Source organism: Embiotoca jacksoni, unplaced genomic scaffold (assembly GCF_022577435.1).
Source record: "Embiotoca jacksoni isolate LCO1_2020_lvr unplaced genomic scaffold, fEmbJac1.0.p SCAF_77, whole genome shotgun sequence".
NCBI classification, from domain to species: domain Eukaryota; kingdom Metazoa; phylum Chordata; class Actinopteri; family Embiotocidae; genus Embiotoca; species Embiotoca jacksoni.
Window position 1 is genome coordinate 325,001 of NW_027185433.1, and position 20,932 is coordinate 345,932.

General features: G+C 48.0%; 2 protein-coding genes across 7 annotated transcripts in view; one reads left to right on the forward strand and one right to left on the reverse strand.

Annotated features, from left to right (window-relative positions):
* Window positions 1–31, forward strand: part of sulf2b (sulfatase 2b) — a 37,564-nt gene extending 37,533 nt beyond the window's left edge. For all 6 annotated transcript variants that reach the window (XM_069177765.1, XM_069177767.1, XM_069177768.1 and 3 more), the window contains one exon: window positions 1–31. This exon is cut by the window's left edge and continues 94 nt beyond it. The gene's annotated coding sequence lies outside the window, so the exon portion shown is untranslated.
* A 2,700-nt stretch (window positions 32–2,731) lies between these two features.
* On the reverse strand, window positions 2,732–20,437 carry LOC138215538 (myosin-7B-like). The gene is made up of 46 exons (XM_069177761.1): window positions 20,390–20,437; window positions 18,383–18,482; window positions 18,182–18,285; window positions 17,831–17,974; window positions 17,575–17,731; window positions 17,362–17,389; window positions 16,986–17,079; window positions 16,804–16,896; window positions 16,648–16,711; window positions 16,369–16,467; window positions 14,551–14,654; window positions 14,236–14,374; window positions 13,376–13,494; window positions 13,005–13,154; window positions 12,642–12,812; window positions 12,385–12,564; window positions 11,988–12,120; window positions 11,412–11,488; window positions 11,207–11,294; window positions 10,944–11,061; window positions 10,723–10,846; window positions 10,487–10,623; window positions 10,217–10,387; window positions 10,046–10,130; window positions 9,664–9,906; window positions 9,398–9,574; window positions 9,035–9,180; window positions 8,861–8,951; window positions 8,623–8,780; window positions 8,245–8,476; window positions 7,980–8,106; window positions 7,631–7,749; window positions 7,319–7,515; window positions 7,032–7,215; window positions 6,342–6,507; window positions 6,054–6,178; window positions 5,852–5,967; window positions 5,554–5,740; window positions 5,135–5,344; window positions 4,534–4,659; window positions 4,361–4,451; window positions 4,180–4,259; window positions 4,001–4,105; window positions 3,828–3,923; window positions 3,564–3,707; window positions 2,732–3,423 (listed from the first exon to the last, which is right to left on the reverse strand). The coding sequence occupies exons 2-46, from the start codon at window positions 18,480–18,482 to the stop codon at window positions 3,412–3,414; spliced, it is 5,811 nt and encodes a 1,936-aa protein (XP_069033862.1). The 5' UTR covers window positions 20,390–20,437; the 3' UTR covers window positions 2,732–3,411.
* Window positions 20,438–20,932: the final 495 nt, after the last annotated feature.

Consider the following 20,932-nt stretch of genomic DNA (forward strand, 5'->3'; position numbering starts at 1 on the left):
TGTGGTCGTCGAGGTGACGGCGCCGATCGACCACCACGCCCCGTTCAGCCAATCAGCTTCTGCAAACCTCTGTGACATCGCTAGCCCCTCCCACCCTGCTGCTCAGGGAGACGCTGGGACGAAACACTCCACGTTCTTCTTCATCAGTTTCTCCTCCCTCCTCCTCCTCCTCCTCCTCCGAAGAGGGGAGCTCCGGGAGGAGGAGGAGGAGGAGGAGACAGAGAGGTAGACAGGGAAACTGTGTTCTTGTTCAATTCTGAGCAGGTTCCTTTGAGAAGGTTCTTTGCCCCGAGTTCAGTCTGCCAGGCGCCGCTTCCTGCCCTGAAACACACCTGAGTGATGTCAGAGATCCACCTGAGAAAGTTCTGCTCTGATCCGGTTCATTCTGCTTGACTCAGCTCATTCTCAAAGTGGCTTCAAAGCAGGATTTTATTCTTTATTTCATTGCAGACACGTTCATCGGTTCAAAATCCTTAATTCTGAATTTCAACAGAAACTTTTAGATGGAGAATTATTTAAACTTTTTTTTCCAACAGCCATAGAAACATTTTTTTTCATTTTATTTAAATTATGATGACATATTTTCTTGTTATTACAATATTTTTTGGAAAAAAAACAGATTTAATATGTATTTTATAATAACAGGATAATAAGTTATAATAACATACTTTCAATTTTCTCGTTATTCTCGTTATTTTAAACAAAAGTGTCGTAACGTGAAAAAGATTTCGTAAAAACACGAAAAATGAGGAAAAGTTTCCAAGATTTTCTCAAGTCATTTTGAGCTCTGAACTTTGATTACAATAAAAAAAATTTAACAGGGACAAAGATTTATAGAACAGGAACTCCGTCTTCCTCCTCCTCCTCCTCTTCCTCCTCCTCCTCCTCCTCAGGTGACCTCTCAGCGGCCATATTTGTTTCCGTGTTCGTATTTAGTCTTTCTAACCGTCTGTAAAGACATTAAAGGACCTGCTCTCCTCGCCGTGTTACTAAACTCAGACTGAGACATCGAACTCTCTGACATCACCGATGATGTCGCTGACGATGTAAAACGTGGTGTCTTGTTTTTTTGTTTTTTTTGTTTTTTTTTCACTAACTTGAGTGTCGGTTACCGTCGTGATCGACGGCTTGACTGACAGAGCGACAGTTGTACTAACCCGGCGACTGACTACAGTACCCACGATGCAACGCAACGCAGAACAAACAGGAAATACAAAAAGACAAGAGGTCTGTCGTGAGTCGACGGAAAGACGACGAGATGATGACGTCATCACGGCTGAAAACAGTTCTGATTTTTCTGTGCTTTTATTTTGAAAGTCATCACCTTCTTCCGGTTCCGTTGTTTTGTCCTCAGCTGATTTTATTTTATTGCCCAAATCAAACCACAGAAGGTGAAACTTATAAAATGTAAAATAATAATTGAAGAACGGCTCGACTGAATTCACACAGGAAGTGACGGGAAACAGATTCCAGTTCAGATATCGCGATTTAAACACCCTCCACATCCAGATGTGATCTGCTGGCTCAGTATTAAGAGATCAGAGCTGTCAATCACTCCTCTGACTCCACCCCTTTTTCGCAAATGGTGAACAGGAAGTGATTTCTGTAAAGCGCCCCCGTCTGTGTTCTACTGTGTTTTCTTCCTCATAGCTGCTCGGTGGTTTGCTTTGTCCTACATTTCCCAGAATGCCTTTCAGCAGAGAAAGGTGCGTCCAGCTTCGTTTACGGTCTGCGCACATTTTATTTTTGCAAATTAACTTTCAGACCAGAAAACAAACGACATTTACGTCCTTCCTGCGTGAATCCGGCCCGTTGTAGACGTCCCGCGACCTCTAACCCCCGACTGTCTTCGCTCTGCGGTGCTATTTACTGTCTAACAAACCTCCCGGTTGTGTTTGAATGTATTTCTAAGTGTTTTAGGTGTGTTTTCTAAAGACGTGCACTAGAGTCGGACCGACGAGGTCCAGCTGAGACCGGACGGACCTACACACACACACACACACACACACACACACACACACACACACACACACACACACACACACACACACACACACACACACACACACACACACGCGCGTACACACATACTGAAGGACAAACTGCGGAGCACTTTGATTGGAGGACGAGGCGTGACGTAAGCGTGTTGATGCTGATCTGAACACACCTGTACAGTCGCCCCGCTCACCTGTGGATCCACCGATCGGTTTTAGTTTGTGAATAAAGTGTCGAATGCCAAAATGGACCTCCTGCTCTCCGAAGTCTGTTTGTTTTGTTTTTAAACTGAAATCAAAAGGTTTATAAGTCAATGAACTTCCCGGATGATAAATTTACTCTTGCGGTGCTCAAGAAAGAAATTTAAAGACCTTCGTAAATTAGTTTATCAGTTCGGAGTTCAGTTTGAACTTTTGTTTCTACCTTGTTTTTTTTTTCTTTGGTAGATTCAGTGATGTTATTAGCGGATTTTGTCGCTCTCCAGAGGATGAACCCTTCAGATTTGAACAACGATAAGCATATTTCTAGCTCCATCTTCAGGACAAACCTCATAAAATCATTCGTTTGTTGTTTTGCGGCCGTGATGTCGTCCTCACGGGGGCGCTAACGGGGACTTTTTGGTGTGTGTTGGTTTGTTTGGTAATTGTTAGGATTTTGTGTCACAGGTGGAAATGTTTTGTGATTTAAAAGATGAATTTCAGCAACAAAAAAAAGAAAGAGAGACAAACATAGACAGGTTGTTTTTTTTCTTTATTGCTACGCTGAAGAATTCAGTCAAAAAGGCCGACTACAATAAAACCCACACATCAATGTTCTGGTCAAACATAACAGGCACATAATTTTCTATGTTATAATTGTTTCGTATTTAATCTGTTGTTGTTTTTTTCCAACCAGGAACATGATTCTGACCACTAGGGGGCAGAAAAACCCTCAGAACTGATGAACCATTAGCTTATAAAGTAGTTATGACTAGCATGTTAGCATGATCGCCACACGTGAGATAAATAATTATCTCATTGCTTGTGTGGAATGACAAACTAATGAAAAGGTATTAGATGGCATTCTCCGTTGTGTTGGTGAATTCTGCAGAAGCCGTGAAAGTAAACAATCTTAGATAGTTTTATTTTAGTCCATGTGGGAGGCGTGTTCTTCTGTCTGGTCTCACACGGCTAATATTCGGCGCTACAGAACCAAAACAAAACCAAGACAAACTCACCGCCGTCAACACTTCACCACAAACCAGTTCTCTTTACAGCGAAGACTTATAAAACCGTAGTGACATGTTTTCGTACATCAGGTGTTCCACTCCGTTTATTATCCTGAACTACACGGCAACAAACACGTCAAGATGGAAACACACGGCAAACAAACCTCAAACCTCAAACACACCGCCGGAGTTGGAAGAGGAGCCGAGCTTCACTCAGCGATCTGAGGAAACAATAAACACGTTACAAACACGTTAAAAAACGCACTACGAACATGTGACGATGGTACAAATATGTTTAAAAACATGTTACGAACACGTTACGAACACATTTACTGCGTGATGTCAGACATGTCAGACTCACCATGGCCACCTTGGTGGTCTGTTCGCGGGTTCGAATCCGCAGCTTGTTGACGGTCGTCTCGGCGATATCGGCTCTCTCCTCGGCGTCGTCCAGCTCGTGTTGGACTTTCCGGAAACGTACGATGTTGCAGCCCACCTGCTCCTCCTGGTGGACAAAAACAGGATTACAGCGTTAAATATAACATAAAGGTGAGTGATTATTCGTTTTGTGTGATATTTTTAACGTGTGTTTGCATTGTGATGACACAGCGGTACTCAGACTCACCGCGGTCTCCGCTTGTCTCTTGTAGCTCTTGACTTTGGTCTGCAGCTTATCGATGAGCTCCTGCATCCTCAGCAGAGTCTTCCTGTCCTCCTCCGACTACAGGAACCAACAGAGACCTGATTAAAGAACAGAACTGGCAGAACCTCCGGACGTCCGGCAGCAGCAGGTCTCACCTGATACGTCAGCTCTTTGACTCTCCTCTCGTAGCGGCGGACTCCTTTGTAGTAGTCCTCGCTCTTCCTCTGCTCCACCATCAGCTCCGTCTGCAGCTCCCTCACCTGAGAACACGCAAGACGTTGGAAATCCGGGGGGGACATGGACGGGCCGTTCAACATTAGAGTTTTAAACTCACTCTGGTCTCCAGTTTATGAAGCTGCTTCTTTCCTCCCTTTAGAGCCATCTGCTCCGTCTCGTCCAGTTTGACCTGCAGCTCTGTGACAGACACACCGACACCGTAAACACCGGCACTGTTAACACCGACACGCCGCGAGGATGCCGGCGTCTTCATCATCATCATCATCATCACGTTGTACCTTTCATGGTGGACTCCATGTTCCTCTTAATCCGCTCCAATAGGCTGCTGCTGTCCTGCTCCTTCTTCAGCTCCTCTGCCATCAGAGCCGCCTGGCGACACATAGATTAGAGATCAGAAGGTGGATGTCAGAGGTCAGGCAGTCAAAGGTCAAAGGTCAGGAGTCAAACTGACGTCAGTGATGGCCTTCTTGGCCTTCTCCACGGAGCTCCGGCTCTCCTGCACCGCCTCGTCCACCTCCCCCGTCAGCAGACACAGGTCCGCCTCTAGCTTCCTCTTCTGGTTCACCAGACCTGTGTTCTGAAACAGGAAGTAGTCGATCGATCGATCAATCAATCAATCACTCAATCACTCAATCACTCACTCACTCACTCACTCATTCACTCACTCACTCATTCAATCAACCAGTCTGCAGTCTACAGGTCACTTAATCAGTTTAACAGTTACTCAATTAATCAAGCAGTCGGCGGATCAATCAGTAGTCCATCAATTACTTAATCAATCAACTGAGTCCGTCTGACAGTGAATCAATCAATCAGTCAGTAAATGTTTCAATCAATAATCAGACCAACTGGTGCACCAATCAGTGAGCAGGTCAATCAGTCAGTCAGGCAGTTCATCAATAAGTTACTCAATTGGTCACTAAATCAAATGATCAACCAATCAATCATTCATCAGTCAGGTGATCAATCAGTGTTTCCATGTGATGTCACTTCCTGCTCTGTACCTGACTGTCGGGGACTCTGATTGGTTATTGACCGGCAGGTGTTGATACCTGTGTGGTTATCAGGTTGACTCTCTCCGCCACCTCCACCAGCTCGTGTTCGGCCATCTTGCGGGCGCGGTCGATCGTCTCCAGGATCCCGCGTAGCTCCTCCTCCTCGGCCGTCATCAGCGAGCAGCGGCGCTCCAGCAGGACGATCTGCTCTCGCAGCTGATTGGTCAGCTGGACTTTATCCTCCAGCTCCACCTGCTGCTCTTTCACCTGGAACAGGACGCAGCATGGTGAGAGTTTGACCCGCAGACCTCTTCACCACCACCGGGGGGCAGAATAACAACCTGACACCTCATAAACCACCGGTTCATCAAACTGTCCCTGTGAACGTGTTAGCGGAGAGCGCTGACGTCCAGCACACTAATATTCAGTAGCGGATGGACACTCGACTCGTGACAGGTGCTCAGGTGAGTCTCTACCTGTGTCTGCAGGTGTCTGATGACCCGCTGGCTCTCAGCCGCCTGCCTGTTAGCGTATCCCAGCTGGATCTCCATCTCGTTCAGGTCCGACTCCATCTTCTTCCTCAGGCGAACCGCCTCACTGCGACTGCGAATCTCTGCCTCCAAGCTGGTCTGCGTGGTCTCCAGGGAGCGCTGGTGGTTCCGCCTGGTGGACGGCACGGGAATGACTTGGTACGTTTTTTTTTTATTTTGAGACCTGTAGTTGTCTGGTTGGTTTAAACGTTTTTATACTAGCTTCCGTTGACGTATTTCCTACCTGAGGTTGTCGATCTCTTCGTCTTTCTCCGAAATCTTGCGCTCGATCTCGGTTCTGATCTGCTGCAGCTCCGTCTGACACCTCAGCGTCTTGGTCTCCTCATGCTCCAAGGTGCCCTGATCGGTACAGACGACAACGGAGTTAAACTCGACGGGTCTGACGATGCGCAGCCGACGGTTGTCTACAGCAGGAAGTGAGTTACCTCCGCTTCCTCCAGAGCGGCTCTGATGTCGCTCCTCTCCACGTCCAGGAGCTTCTTCATCCTCTCCAGCTCGTAGATGGTCTTCCCTCCCCGACTGATCTGCTCGGTCAGGTCCACGGTCTCCTCTGGAGTCGAGGGGAGGTCAGTCAGAGCGGGAAATACACAACGCTTCATTGCAGGCAGGCGTGTATTTGGGAAAACTGCAGTATGCAGTGTGACTGTATGTCAAACTGTCCTGATAAACCTTGTAAAACCATAACACGCTAGGGACAGTGATGAAGGTGGTACCCTGCAGGTTCTTGTTCTCCCGTTTCACCGTCTCCAGCTGATCCAGAGCTTCTTCGTAGCTGTTCTTCAGCTTGAAGAGCTCCGTGCTCAGACTGCGGGACTCCTTCAGCGACACCTCCAGGTCCGTCTGAGTCTCCTCGAACTTCAGCTTCCAGTCGCTCAGCAGCTGAATCACACCAACACAAAAACTGTATATGAGCATCATCGAACAGAGGAGCTGGTCTACGACGCCGTTGAGATCCCTCCCCAGGTAGCCAAACACCCATACACACCATGACTCCTCATAGCTAGGATTCCCATCAGGTAAAAGTCTCGGCTCCCACCAGGTAAAAGTCTCAGAGTCCCACCGGGTAAAAGTCTCGGACTTCCTCCAGGTAAAAGTCTCGGCTCCCACCGGGTAAAAGTCTCGGACTCCCACCAGGTAAAAGTCTCGGCTCCCACCGGGTAAAAGTCTCGGACTCCCACCAGGTAAAAGTCTCAGAGTCCCACCAGGTAAAAGTCTCGGCTCCCACCAGGTAAAAGTCTCGGACTCCCACCAGGTAAAAGTCTCGGCTCCCACCAGGTAAAAGTCTCGGCTCCCACCAGGTAAAAGTCTCAGAGTCCCACCAGGTAAAAAGTCTCGGACTCCCCACCAGGTAAAAGCTGCTGGGTGTTGTAGTCCATCCCCCGTGGCTCATCTTCCTGACTCACCTTGTCATAGCCTCGCTGCCTCTTGTCCAGAGCCAGCGCCGCAGCGTTGGAGCGCTCCAGCTGCACCAGCAGGTCTTCGATCTCCGTCTGCAGGCGCTGCTTGGTTTTATCCAGCGAGGAACATTTGGCCTGAGATGCCTCCACGGCTTCTTCGGTCGTCTGCAGCTTCACCACCAGCTTCTTCCTATGAACAGGAAGACGAGTCTGAAGACGGAGCACGCCGCAGGGCAAATGTCCATCCGGAGGCCCACCAGAAGGAGGCGCCAGAGGACAAAATGGGATCTTACTTTGCATCCTCCAGCTCCTCTATTCTCAGCACGGCTTCCGTCTCGTACTTGGTCCTCCACTGGACCACCTGACTGTTGGCCATGGACAGCGCCCTCTGCAGCTCAGTTTTGGCCTCCTGCTCCTCCTCCAGCTGCTCCCTGAGCAGGCTGCAGTCGTGACGGGACGCCTGCACGGCGTGAGCCAGCGTCACGCGGGCCTGAGATAGCGGCAAAACACAGGAGAGCGTTACGGAGCCGACAGGTGAAACACAGCTTCATGAATGGGTTTATTTAAGAGGTGAATAAACGTGTTGGCGTGACGTCAGAGTTTACTTTGCTCTCCTCCTCCATCCTCCTCTTCAGATCCTCCGAGTTCTGGCAGACTCCCGCCTTGGAGCGCTGCAGCTGACCGATCATGGCGTCCCGCTCCTCCACGCGACGGCTGTACTCGGCTGACGGAGCGACACGGGCAAAAAAGCAGAGAAGAAGAAGAAGAAGAAGAGAGTCCAAGTGAGATGAGCCTCCTACGTCTGTTTTAACTCCATTTTTACATCTAAAACCCTGTTTGGATGGAGAGATTCTGATATTATCTGTTTTAGTGAGACCAAAACCTTGAAACAGGTACCGTCCTCAATGTGTGTGTGTGTGTGTGTGTGTGTGTGTGTGTGTGTGTGTGTTGTACCGGTCTCAGTGACTGCTCGTGCTTTCTGAGTGGAGGTTTCGGTCAGTTGTCTCTGCAGCTCCTCCGCTCTGCTCCTGCTCTCATTCAGCTGGTCCTCATAAACCCGGCACATCTTCTCCACGGCTCCCTACACACACACACACACACACACACACACACACACACACACACAAAAACACACACAAAAACACACAGACACACACATTCGTTGGGCTGATATAAACCTGGTGCTCCTTGGGGGCGGAGTCTTCCCGGGTGCTTGTACCTTCGCCCTGGAGAGCTGCTCCACGTTGGCCGCCAGGTCGTCGGCCTCCAGCCTGAACTCGGCCTTCTCCTTCTCCAGCTTCTGCTTCGCTCTCTGCAGGCCGTCGATCTGCTCGCTGAGCTCTGTCACCGCGTCCAAGTGCTTCTTCCTCAGAGTGGCGGTCGTCACCTCGTGGTGAAGCCCCGCCTCCTCCAGCTCCCGTCGCATCTTCAGGAAGTCCGCCTCTCGCTTCCTGTTTGACACAAAGATGGAAAAGTGTACTTTTAAAGGATGAGTCCTCCTCACTTCAACCAGGTCTCCATGAGCGATACTGGCTTTACGCTAACCGATCGACCCCGCCCCCCGTCGTCACGGTTACTCATCACAGGTGCGAGTTACCTGTTGAGGGTGATCTGAACAGCCGAGGCTCCTCCCGCCTCCTCCAGCTTCTCTCCCAGCTCCTCCAGTTCTCTGGCGATGTCGTTCCTCTGGCGTTCGGCTTTGAGGCGCCACGCCCGCTCCGCCTCCAGCGCCTCCTCCAGCTCCTCGATACGAGTCTGAGGGAGCAGCAACAAACTATAGCAGCAGTGAAGAAAAAGACCCGGGGGGAGACGAACCGGTTCTGTTCTGGACCGACCTGAAGCTCCTTGATCTTCTTCTGGAGCTGTGCCACCAAGTTCTGCTCGTCCTCCATCTTGGACTGGAGCTGTCCCAACTCGAAGTCTTTTCTTTAGAGAAAAGAAGAAGCGATAACATGATTAGTCCCGATTCATCTGAGCGGTTTAATAAAAGCTCCGGATGCTCCTCCTACTTCTTCAGTCTCTCCTCCAGCTCCTCCTTCTGGTTCCCCAGGTCCCTCACTGAGTCCGTGGACAGCTTCAGGTCCGCCTCCAGCTTCCGCTTGGTTCGCTCCAGATCCGCCCTCACCTTCTTCTCCTGCTCCAAGGAACTCTCCACCTGCAGGGAGGAGACGGACGAACCACGGAGACGCTGGTTTTACATCCTAAATACGGTTTTAAAACAAGGTTCTGCGACTTCTTGATGTGCTTATCGAGTGTCAGAGATCATTAAGGACAAGTTTCAGGTACTTCAGGTGGTTCTGGTTCTTACACCACCGAGAATATGACAGGTGTGGTGGGTGTGGCCACCGGATGAAAGGGAGATCTGTCCTTACGTTGTCCACCTGCTGCTCCAGCCGGACTTTGACCTTGACCAGCATGTTGACCTTGTCCTCCTGCACCTGCCGGTCGTTGAGCGCCTGTTGGTGCGCCTCCTGAAGGGCGACCTTCTCTTTGTTCAGAGACGCGATCGATTCGTCCAGAACGCACATCTCGTGCGAGAGGTTCTTCACCTGGACGGACAGGAGACAGCGTGTCACTCGGAGGGACGCGACGAGTTCATGCGGAGACACCCAGAGCGGGTGGGGAGGCGTTCGCTTACCTTGTTCTCCACGCTGTGTCTGTCTTTCTCCACTTTAGCCAGCGTGATCTCCAGGTCGTCCACGTCCCTCTTCAGCGTGGACACCTCGTCCTCCAGCAGCCGCTTCTTGGACATCAGCGTGACGGTCACCTCCTCCTCGTCCTCCAGCCGCTCGTGCATGTCCTTCATCTTTGACTCCATGGAGATCTTGGACCGGATCAGCTGGTTGCAGCGGTCCTCAGCGTCCATCAGGTTGTCCTGCTCCTGGAGCACGAACACGGGAACAAACGTTACATCGGAGGTTCAGAAGAGGATAAAGTACGTGCAGAATGGCGCCACCTAGAGGCCCGCTCGAAGATTTAAAATATTTATTATTGTTCCTTTAACTCTCTCTGCGACTTACAGCTTGGAGCTGCAGAGTCAAGTCGTTCTTCTCTTGAACCAGAACCACCTGCCGCTCCTCGGCCTCCCGCCGCTTCCCCTCCGACCTGCAGGACAAAACCAGAGCAGAAGGAACCTTTAACGTCTGTCTCGAACGGAGCTCGTCTTAGTTTGCGATTTAAGCTGAACCGACTTTTCGTAGGCCTCTTTTAAATGGCTGAAGTCTTCGTTCAGAGCGGCCAGTTCCTTCTCCACCTGGGCGCTCCTGAGCAGGGGGCGGAGCTTGTAGAAGAGCATCATCCACGGCCACGTCCTCACCGAGAAGAAGGCCCGGAGGTTGAACTGGATCAACGTCCCAGCGTCTCTGAGAGGACGAATCAAAAACCAAAACCTCCATCAACGTTGCCATCCTGGCCAACGTGTCTCTTCACGGTTCACTTCCTCTGCCGGTCGCCATAGTAACCTGTGCAGCATCATGTTCTGCCGCTCCATCCTCATCAGCTTCCCCCGGCACATGGCCTGGACGGTGGTGAGGATCTGAGACAGACGGCTGTCCCTCATGTCCTCCAGCTGGCCCAGGAGACCCGCCTTGAAGAACACCTGAGGAGGAGGAAGAGGAGGTCCTGTTTTCTTCGGCGGCTGAAGTCTGAGGTCAGAGGTCATATCAGAAGCAGAGTTACGGAGAGTTTCGTTTGCTACCTTGGTTTGTCCGAACTTGTACTGCGTGTGATCGATGTCCAGAGAGCCCAGAAGTTTCTCCACCGCCTTCCTGCTGTCCACAAACGAGTCCTCGGGGATCGCAGACGGGTTCAAGATACGATACCTGAGAGAAGAAGAAGAAGAAAAAGAAGAGGGTCGGTGATCGGGGACGAGGCGGGTGAGGTGAACACCTGGACGGAAGGTTTTGTATTTGGACTCACCGCTGTTTGAACTCGGCGTACAGGATCCGGTTTGGGAATCCCTTCCTGCAGATCCTGATCCCCTCCAGGACTCCGTTACAGCGCAGCTGGTGGAGGACCAGGAACGGGTCCATCACACCTGGAGAACCAGACAGAACCAGAACAGGCTGACGTTGCTTGACAGGAGTCCTTCCTGACTGATGCTTCTTCGGTTTGTTTTTCCTTTAGATGATGATGACGATGATAATGATGATGATGATGATGCCGGTTCTGAGCGGTCTTACCTGGGTTCTTGGACTCGTTGGGGATGATGCAGCGGACGAAGTGAGGCTGAGTGCTGCGGAGGTTGGCCATCAGCTTGTTCAGGTTCTCCTGGAATCAAAACACACAAACCACAGAGACGAGTGTGTACTCAGGTGGATAGGACCTCCTGTAGTGGGCGGGGCTTAGCGTCTGTCTGCAGGTACCCTTTCGGTCCGTCCAACTCACCTTGTGCAGCTGTGAAACTGTCTGGAACGAAGCGGCTTTCCTCTTCCTGTGTTTGGCTTCGGCCTTCGGATCGCCTGCTGTAGAACAACAAGAAACACACACGCTCACTTATAGTCCTTTATATTATGACAGTTATTTGATTTTAACGTGTGAAAGTCTCTTCCTGGTCATAGTCGTTATGTTTGCGGATCAATATCTGAAATATTGACACTTTGATATTCTTCAAACCTTTTTATTTAAACTGATATAAATACATATCAGAGTGAAGTAAGTAAATACAAGTTATGAAGTAGGTAATAAAATGAAAAACATTCCACAATAAATTTCTGTGTAAAGATGTTTGGAATGAGATTAGTGTCCCAGAAATCACGTAAGTCGTATAATTTTTAAAGCCCTGATGCTGAAACGGCAGTTTTACCGCCAATATTTTCACTTTTAATGACACTTGCGTATTAATCTTAAATTAAATACTCTTACTAAATGTCCTTTGGGCAGCCGGTAGTGTTCACTGCCTGAGTCTTGTTTGTTTTGACTGACAGCTGGCAGATCATTGTATACTACATATCGCGTAGTTACCCATCTCTGAGCTGATGTAGTTGTCGAAGAGTCCGGCCATCAGCTTGCTGGAGGACTTCTGGAAGAGAACGACCACGGTCTCGTTCAGAGGGTCTCGGTTCTTGTCCAGCCAGCCGGTGATGTTGTACGGCACCTGGAGAACACAGTCAATCGAAAATAAAAACATAATCTAAAGGATGAAATTTGGCTTTATATCAACCAGTAAACAGCTCAGTGCGCTAAAATGACGTGGCGTTCCTCAAGGCTCCGTTCTCGGGCCTCTGCTTTTCAGGATACCAGCTAAGATTAATGGAAGATAATAAGCAAACATCAACCTACTATCTAACCGGCTAACTTCCTTACCGAGAAAACCAGCAGTAAAAAAACATCTTAATAAATGCACAAAGACGACACTCACCACTCCGGCATAGTGAACCACCTCGAAGTGAGGCTCGTATTTGCGTTTCTTGTCGGGCCGCGGTCGCTGGAAGTTGGGCGACTTCCCCAGGTGGTTGTCGTAGAGTTTGGTTTTAAAGCTGTGGTCGGTGGCCTTGGGGAACATGCACTCCTCCTCCAGGATGGACAGGATCCCCATCGGCTGCACACGCAAACATTCATTTACTGTGTGTTCGCTCACACACACACACACACACACACACACACACACACACACACCTTCTCTATGAGGTCTATGCAGGACTGCAGGTCCAAACCGAAGTCGATGAAGGTCCACTCGATGCCCTCGGTCTTGTACTCCTCCTGCTCCAGGATGAACATGTGGTGGTTGAAGTACTGCTGCAGCTTCTCGTTGGTGAAGTTGATGCACAGCTGCTCAAAGTTATTGAACTGAGGAAAGAGACGGAAAGACGGCGTTTAAAAAAAAAAAAGTTTTTAGATGTGTATCAGAAGAAAAGGAGGAAGTTTAGATGCAGTGGGATTATGAGGTAAAAACAAATTTAACACTTCTGCTGAAGGGATTTAAAAGCTTTTTAAAATGGAAACCGTTGAATCTCAAAGAGTCGATGTGATCGTCTTTACCTCAAAGATCTCGAATCCGGCGATGTCGAGGACTCCGATGAAATACTGTCGAGGCAGAGCGGTGTACAACGACAAGTTGATGCGACTGACCAGCCACTTGAACATTCGGTCGTACACGGCTTTGGCAAGAGCCGCCACGGCGTAGTTCACCTGCACACACAATCACCTGTCAGACTGTGACTGATTGATTGATTGATTGATTGATTGGCTGGCTAGCTGGTTGGTTGGCTGGTTAGTTGGTTGGTTAGCTGGCTGGTTGATTATTGATTGATTGATTGATTGACTGGCTAGCTGGTTGGCTGATTGGCTGGTTGTTTGGCTGACTGACTGACTGACTGACTGATTGATTGATTGATTGATGGGTTGCTCACCTGTTCCACCGTCTGACCTTTCACTATCAACTCATGTCCGACTTTGACCCGAGGGTTCAGCAGACCTTTCAGCAGGTCGGCGGAGCTGATGCCCATCAGGTAAGCGGCCTTATCGATACCTGAACACACACAACACCCACACACAGCTCATCATCTGAGGTATCAACACCTGATTAGATTATTCCACAGTTATAATCAACGATGAGGAGACCAAAAACGTAGCCTACACCTCGTTGGGGGATTACTTAGTATCGCACTTGACGCGTTAGTAATCGAAGGTCCTCATGAAAGTACGAAGGAGAAACTGGATCTCAGACTCAAAGATGGAGCCGAGAAGGTTTTCTAGCTTCCACTGCTCACGCTCAGCAGCTCGGCACATGGACTTTGTGAAACTGGCTTTTATTTGGCGCCAGGGAGGTTTTTACGAATTCAAAATTCACTACGACGGATAGTTAGCCAGGACAGAAGGTCCCGTCGTCGATGTTCTCTACAGGCTCAACTTGAAGCTAACAAGCGCGCTCCATCGGCTAAAAAATTCAGGACGCATCGTGGAAACAACTGCGTACCTCACAGCTAGCCTGACTCCGCCCACTCATCGTTCAACAGCTTCAGTCTTTGGCTGTAATTAAACCCTGTTCAACCTAGCTGCTCCTAAGGACCAATCAGCATCTAGTAGGGCGTGGCTAAGTTAGATGACGTTGAAGTCGATTCGGCAGTTTTGATGCAAAACGTACGGAATACGGTGGTCGATGCTGATTGGTTGAAGGCCAGTTAGGATGCAACGACTGGAAAGGACCTACGACGACCGGTTAGCTTCACGGCACGTAAATAACGTGTTCAGTGTCAGAAACTCGTCGTACTCTCGGTGCCATCGGCCTCCGCCTGCTCCTCCCTCTGTTTCTTCTTGAACTTCATGTTTCCGAAGTGCATGATGGCGCCGACGATCTTGTAGCATCCGTACTTCTCCTCCGGAGTGAAGCCCAGCGTGTCCATGGCGTGCTGCGCGCACACGCACACGCACACACACACGCACACACACACACACACGCACACGCACACACACACACACACGCACACACACACACACACACGCACACACACACACACACACGGCGGTTTAGACTCTGTCAGACAGCAGGAAGTGATGTTTCAGGACGTAGGCGTGGTTGTCTTACGTCGGTGAGGCTCAGCTCGTCTCCGTCGTTGATGCCCTCCACCGTGGTCACGCCCTGGGAGCAGAAGTGGTAGTCGTATGGGTTGGTGGTCACCAGCAACATGTCTGCAACACATCAAGGAATTTATTATCATAAGTGTAAAAAAGAACAGAATTAAAATAATCACAACTCGCTAAATAATAAAAAAAAAGATTTATCATCTCTTTAATTTGTTAAATGTCAGATATGTTGTATTAAATGAAAGTTTGTCACACTGAAGTACTTTTGTATTAATATCAACTTGAATATCAATACGTTTTTTTTTCCCTCAACAAGTTTTTGGAGGGAAATCTGGAGGGAAAATTATTCACTTGTGTGATGAGATTTTTACAGGAATCTGCAAGTATCATGGATACAGCGAGTTTCTCTTTGAGTTTTTTTTTTTTTTTTGCCTGTATTTGTTTACATTGTGTAAAATTAATGATGCTAAATCAGCTATTAACAATTCCTCCTTTTGGACGATATCACTGAATTATTTTGATGCTAAAGAAATACTCGAAATAAAATATTGATCAGGGATGTTCTGAAGCGATGCAGTTCCTGTTAGTCTGTTGAACATTATTTTGTATTTATGACTGTTTTTTTCATTTCTTGTAATTGTAAGATATAATTCTTAATTATGAGGTCGACAGTTTTTTCAGCTCAGTTACTTTCTACATAAACTATTTCTAAGTTTGTTCTTTTAACTGCAAAATAAAATGGCTTTCATTCTACAATTTTGTTTACAACTTTAAAAATCACTCTGTTTTTAATGACCTTTCTAATAAAGTAGGCTAGTTTCCTTTTTTTACATTTTAAGTCAGATTTCTATGGTACGAATTTTTCGACGTTGTAAATTCCGAGCAGACCCGAACGCACCACCATATTGCACACCTTGCAGGAGTTGGAGTCGGTGTCCGGTAGATTGAACCGTTCAGTCCACCTCTCTGAGAGTTAGCTTCATGGCTAATTTTTACTGCGATGCTAATGAGAGTTTAACAGGCAGTAACGGAAGTATTTCTGTCAACAACAGATGTTAATGACGTCAGTCCTCCCGTTCACCTGCACGTGGGGAAGAGGAAGGAAACTTGACCACAACACACCTGAAGTCTGTCTGCTGGTTGTGGATGATGTTTTTATGTATTATGGTCTGTTTTTGTGGTAAATGAAGATGAAGTTGCAGGAACAGATTCTACTGAGGCTTCAACACATTTTAGATTTCCAGCATTTTATATCTGTTGGTCTGTTAAAAATGATAAATAAATTTGAGCCTGTGCAGAAGTTCAGACATGTAAGAATGTCTTTTAATGGACGTTGAGCACAGTGACTTTAGTCAATAACTAGAACATGTCTTTGGTTGCAGCTTCTTAGTTGTTTCTTTTTCCTTTGTACTGTTGAGAGGACATAAAAAAAAAAAAAAACGTTTGCAGACATTAAAATAACAGTGATCACCACTTTATATATGTTATAGTAATATTGTGAAGTTACTTGATAAATGGGTCTGAAGACTGTGATTGGACAGGTTACTATGGTGGGCGGAGTTACATTGTAGCTCTGTTTTGTGATTGGACAGGTTACTATGGTGGGCGGAGTTACATTGTAGTTCTGTTTTATGATTGGACAAGTTACAGTGGTGGGCGGAGTTACATTGTAGCTCTGTTTTGTGATTGGACAGGTTACAGTGGTGGGCGGAGTTACATTGTAGCTCTGTTTTGTGATTGGACAGGTTACTATGGTGGGCGGAGTTACATTGTAGTTCTGTTTTATGATTGGACAAGTTTCAGTGGTGGGCGGAGTTACCTTGTAGTTCCTGCTTGTGGTTGGACATGATCTGGTAGTAGATGTGGTAGCTTCTCTCTCCCGGCTGCTGGAACACAACTCTGGACTTTTCCAGAAGGTCTGATGAGAGGAACAGAAAAACAAGTTCACCGATGAGAAAAGATATTCGTAAGTAATTTGCTGTACATCTCTACGACACACTTTCCGCGCTGTACTACAGTTATGCTGTTTAATACAAATCAAATGTATAAACTACCATCATGAGACTTAAACTAAATCAAACTAGCACATGGAACTCACAGATGTCGATGTCAGCGGAGGCCAGCTTCCCCGTCGGCCCAAAATGAATCCTGATAAACTTTCCCTGAAACAAACACGACACTCGTTACAACCTGTCGTACAGTTTATCACCAACTTCACGCACTACATCTGTCGTATCGACTCAATCAAACTCACGAAGCGGGACGAGTTGTCGTTGCGGATGGTTTTGGCGTTGCCGAAGGCCTCCATGGCTGGATTAGCTTCGATAATCTGATCTTCTAAAGAGCCCTGAATAACACAAAGGGGGCGGGGGCGGAGCTTATTAAGATGCAGACACGGCAAATGCTTAATAGAGAGTGAAATTTGAAGAGACTTACTCCTTTTTTCACAGTTTCCCCCAAAGACGCGACGGTGGCGAAGTACTGGATCACCCTCTTGGTGTTGACGGTTTTTCCGGCACCAGACTCGCCGCTGACCGGAGAGTTACACAAACACAGACAAACAAATTACAGCAAAAAAACACAAAACTTATTGGGAAGTTTAAAAGTGCACTGAAACCACTCGTCATGACGTGCAAATAGTTTCGAATTGATGAGCGGTTTCCCTCGAGTCACGAGTCTGAAGATACTCAAAGCGCAATCAGGGATGTATTAGGAGAACCTTGAGAGCCTTGCTGCTACTTGGGCTCCCCCCGGTGGCTACATGTGTATTGCATTAAATGTCGTAACGTGTGTAATGTTGATTCTGACTTACGTGATGAGCATCGACTGGTTCTCTCGATCTGCGGAGGGAAAATTAAACCACGTGAACAAACGTTCAAGAAGGCACTGACAAACACGGTTCTGACGAGGTACGTTCACGCTAGCTGACGTAGGACACCTTGGAACGAGGTCCAGCATGACCTTTTGACCTTGATTTCAAAGCGCGAGTCTAAGTTAGAGGTCAGAGGGTTAGAAGGTGACTCACTCTGCAGCAGATCGTAGTAGGCGTTGTCGGCGATGGCGTAGATGTGCGGCGGCGTGTCCGCGCGGCGCTTCCCTTTGTAGGCGCTGACCACCTCGGGGGAGTAGACCGGCAGCCATTTGTACGGGTTGACGGTGACGCAGAACAGACCGGAGTACGTCTGACACACAGAGAGAGAGAGAGAGAGAGACGGGACGTCACGAAGGATGTTTCTAACCGAGAGGTGGGACGACACGACGCCTCGTCGGAAGGTCCTCACGTAGATCATCCACATGCTGTATCTCCGCCTCAGGTTGAAGAGCACCGAGGCTTCGTTCAGGTGCGTCAGCATGGCCATGTCCTCCATCATGTCGAACTTGGGGGGGTTCATCGGCTGGAGGTCGTCCTCCTTTACGATCAGAAACTGAGACGATAAAAAAAAAAAAAAGCTTTACATCGGAGAAAGGGTTTGAGGAACCAGCCGACCGACCGGCATTACATCGCCTCAGAGACGGACGGGAAGTTGACCAATCAAATCAAAAGGAATCAAACTGTTATCGACCTCTTGAGGAACTTGGAACCGATTGACTCATAAATTAAGAGCCCGACTGAGTGGTTAAGATGAACTCACCCGTCCGTCCTTGGTCTCCACCGTCGTCTTGTCTCCGTTCAGCTCCCTGATCTCCACCTCGGTGTACGCTTCCACGTCATCGGGCATCCAGATGCGTTTCGTACCTGCGAGGACGGATGACGCGGTTCTTTAAGGCGAGCACTCCGAGGTAATTGTACAAATCAAGAGAGTCGACGGAGGAACGGACAAGAAGAAGTTTACCGTCGAAAGCCTGAGCTTTGGCGGCCAGCTGCTCCATGTTGGTGAGCCGAAGGAAGCGAGCGGCTTCCCCCAACTCCGTCATGTCCATGAACCGAGACATCTGAGGACAGGAAGACGCGCGGAGGGAGGCGTCGGTTAAAGGTGCAGTCTGCAAGCATTTCACCATCCTCAAAACTTTAGGGTGGAGGCGGAGCTACGATCGCGTCATTGAGTGTGAGAAACCGTTTTCAATGCGTTGTTGTCGTGTTGGAGAAGCCTGTTGCCATGGCGCCACAGTTCAGGCGGTTCACAGCGAATGTTTTCCCCCTCAAACGCCTCCAAAGGTCCCGGTAGAACTCGGTATTGACAGTCTGACAAACAGCTAATTTAGCTAAAAACAGCTAAACTCGAGTAAATAAACAGCTAACAATACTAACATCCTAAAGTAAAGTTTTACCCAAAAAATCTGATGCTAGGTCCGACAACCGATAATTGGTGGCTGTAATCTAATAACGATTCTGTAGTGGAAATCACTGCATGGGCTCAGGAACACTCGGCTGTAAGAGGAATGTGTTAAAGATTTTCTGTTCCTCCAAAAACCTGATGTTTCTCTGCTCCCAGTTTCAGGTCCATAATGAAGGATCAGCGTTTTAAAGGGGTGTTTTAACGAGGATTTGGACGACCGGAGACGGTTTCAGTCCTCGTTCGGGTGTTTTCATTGGAATTAAAATACAGAACATCAGTGGGTTCGTTCCCTCAGCATCTCAAACCTCAAACCGTCCTCCTGGTTTACTGGGACCGTAAACTTTTTATTTAGCTGTGAGTAAAGCCCAAAGGAACCAAACTGAGCCATGATGTCAGCCGGATGGCATGGCAGTCATTTCCACAGCAGGTCCGTCCCACCTTCGAGCATTAGTGAGGCTTTAAGGGAAATCTGTCAGCTGCCACATCAGCTCAACGCCGCGCTGCTGCTCAGGCCTCGTCTTTATGAGCCCGGGCTGCCGGCACAAATCCCGCCGGTAAATATAACCAACAACAACAACTGCTGCTGCTCTCTCTCACTGTGGTCATTCATCAACTGTGAAACGAGACAAAGCTCCTCTAACTTCCTCTTCATCGCCACGACAACGAGGATATCCATTCATCCATGCATCCATCCATCATCTGTCCATCCATCATCCATTATCCATCCATCATCCATCATCCATCCATCCATCCATCATCTGTCCATGACAAGCTGTAACCTCACTGCACCCCAGGCCTGTCAATCAAAAAACAAGACACGCCCCCCAAAACAGGTCTTCTTGAATCTTCTTTTCTAATGAATGAGGGATTATTTTCAGATGGACCTCCAGAAAACTAATAAGAAGGAGTGACTTTAGCTAACAACACCGAGATAACTGATGGACACATTTTATTCACTTTGAATTTGATGAGAGAAGTTGAATGGGAGTCGATGGAGCCGGAGGCTTTTTGGAGCCGACCTCTAGTGGCACTCGCTGGTATTGCAACTTTAGGACACTTCTGCAATTTTCAGACCGGAAGCTACAACTTTTATATTCAGTCTGTGGTTCATGAACACTTTCTGATAGTTTTAAGAAGTTACAAAAGATAAATATTGTAAATAAATTGTCACCGTTTACTCACATTAGAATATGGTTTTGTGATTGAGTCTTTATGTTCAAGTTAATCTGCCTCCACGACTCCAAATCGACAAAATTTTCATAAAGCAAACCAGACAGCAGATGTTATGAAAAGAGTCTCTCTGGGCTCCTGAGTGATGGAAGAGTCTGTTGATGAACTTTAGAAAAACCTGATGAGATTAACTCTGAACTTTTTTTTAACAGTTCTGTTTTTGGATTTTCCTGTGAAGCAAACTTAAATAAATCAACTTTAAATATTCAACTCAACAACAGTAGAAGTATAAATCATTTAAATACGTGGATTTCATTTCAGAATTGAACAGCTGCGGGTGTCGTCTCGTCCTCGGCTGCAGCCTCCCCCCGGGGGCTGACGGGTAATACTTACTGTGCCGGGTGGTCTGAAGCTCCTGCAAGCGGTTTTCTCTTCCGTGGAGGATTGTGCAGAAGAAGAGAATAAGTTGAAGCGGCGCAGCATCACCTCTCTTTATAACCTCCCCGTGAAGGTCAGCGCGTCACGTGACCTCCTGCGCCGCAGCCCATTGGACAGACCGGTCCGGGCGGACGGTCATAAAAGGCCTGCTGTGGGTCGGGATGGAATACCAACATGGAGCAGAAGTAAAGCCTTCGTCCGGCTCCCTCCTCTCCTCGCTGCATCAACGGCTATGTATGGAAACTGACTGTCCACGGATCACTTTTCTGTCTGTCCGTCTGTCTGTCTCTTTCTGACATCCATCCAAGACATCACACCCTCATCTCTCTCCGTTTAAGTTGTATTCAGCAGCTTCATCTATATGTTTCTCTGTTTAAGTCTCAAAGTTCAGTCACTCTCTGATATTGTTGGTCTATTACAGAGGGGGAAAAAAAACAAGACAATTTTAATAAATACACAGACTGTAATATCAAAAGTGTTCGTCGCTTCCGGGTCTGA

What these genes read in the sequence shown, in the direction of transcription:
- LOC138215538 (XM_069177761.1), bottom strand. Translation starts at nt 18,482, where the DNA reads ATGTCTCGGTTCATGGACATGACGGAGTTGGGGGAAGCCGCTCGCTTC. An exon ending in ACGAGCTGAGCCTCACCGAC is followed by an intron (nt 14,375 to 14,550) that starts GTAAGACAACCA and finishes GTGTGCGCGCAG; the next exon opens with CACGCCATGGACACGCTGGG. An exon ending in CAGTTTCACAGCTGCACAAG is followed by an intron (nt 11,295 to 11,411) that starts GTGAGTTGGACG and finishes TTTTGATTCCAG; the next exon opens with GAGAACCTGAACAAGCTGAT.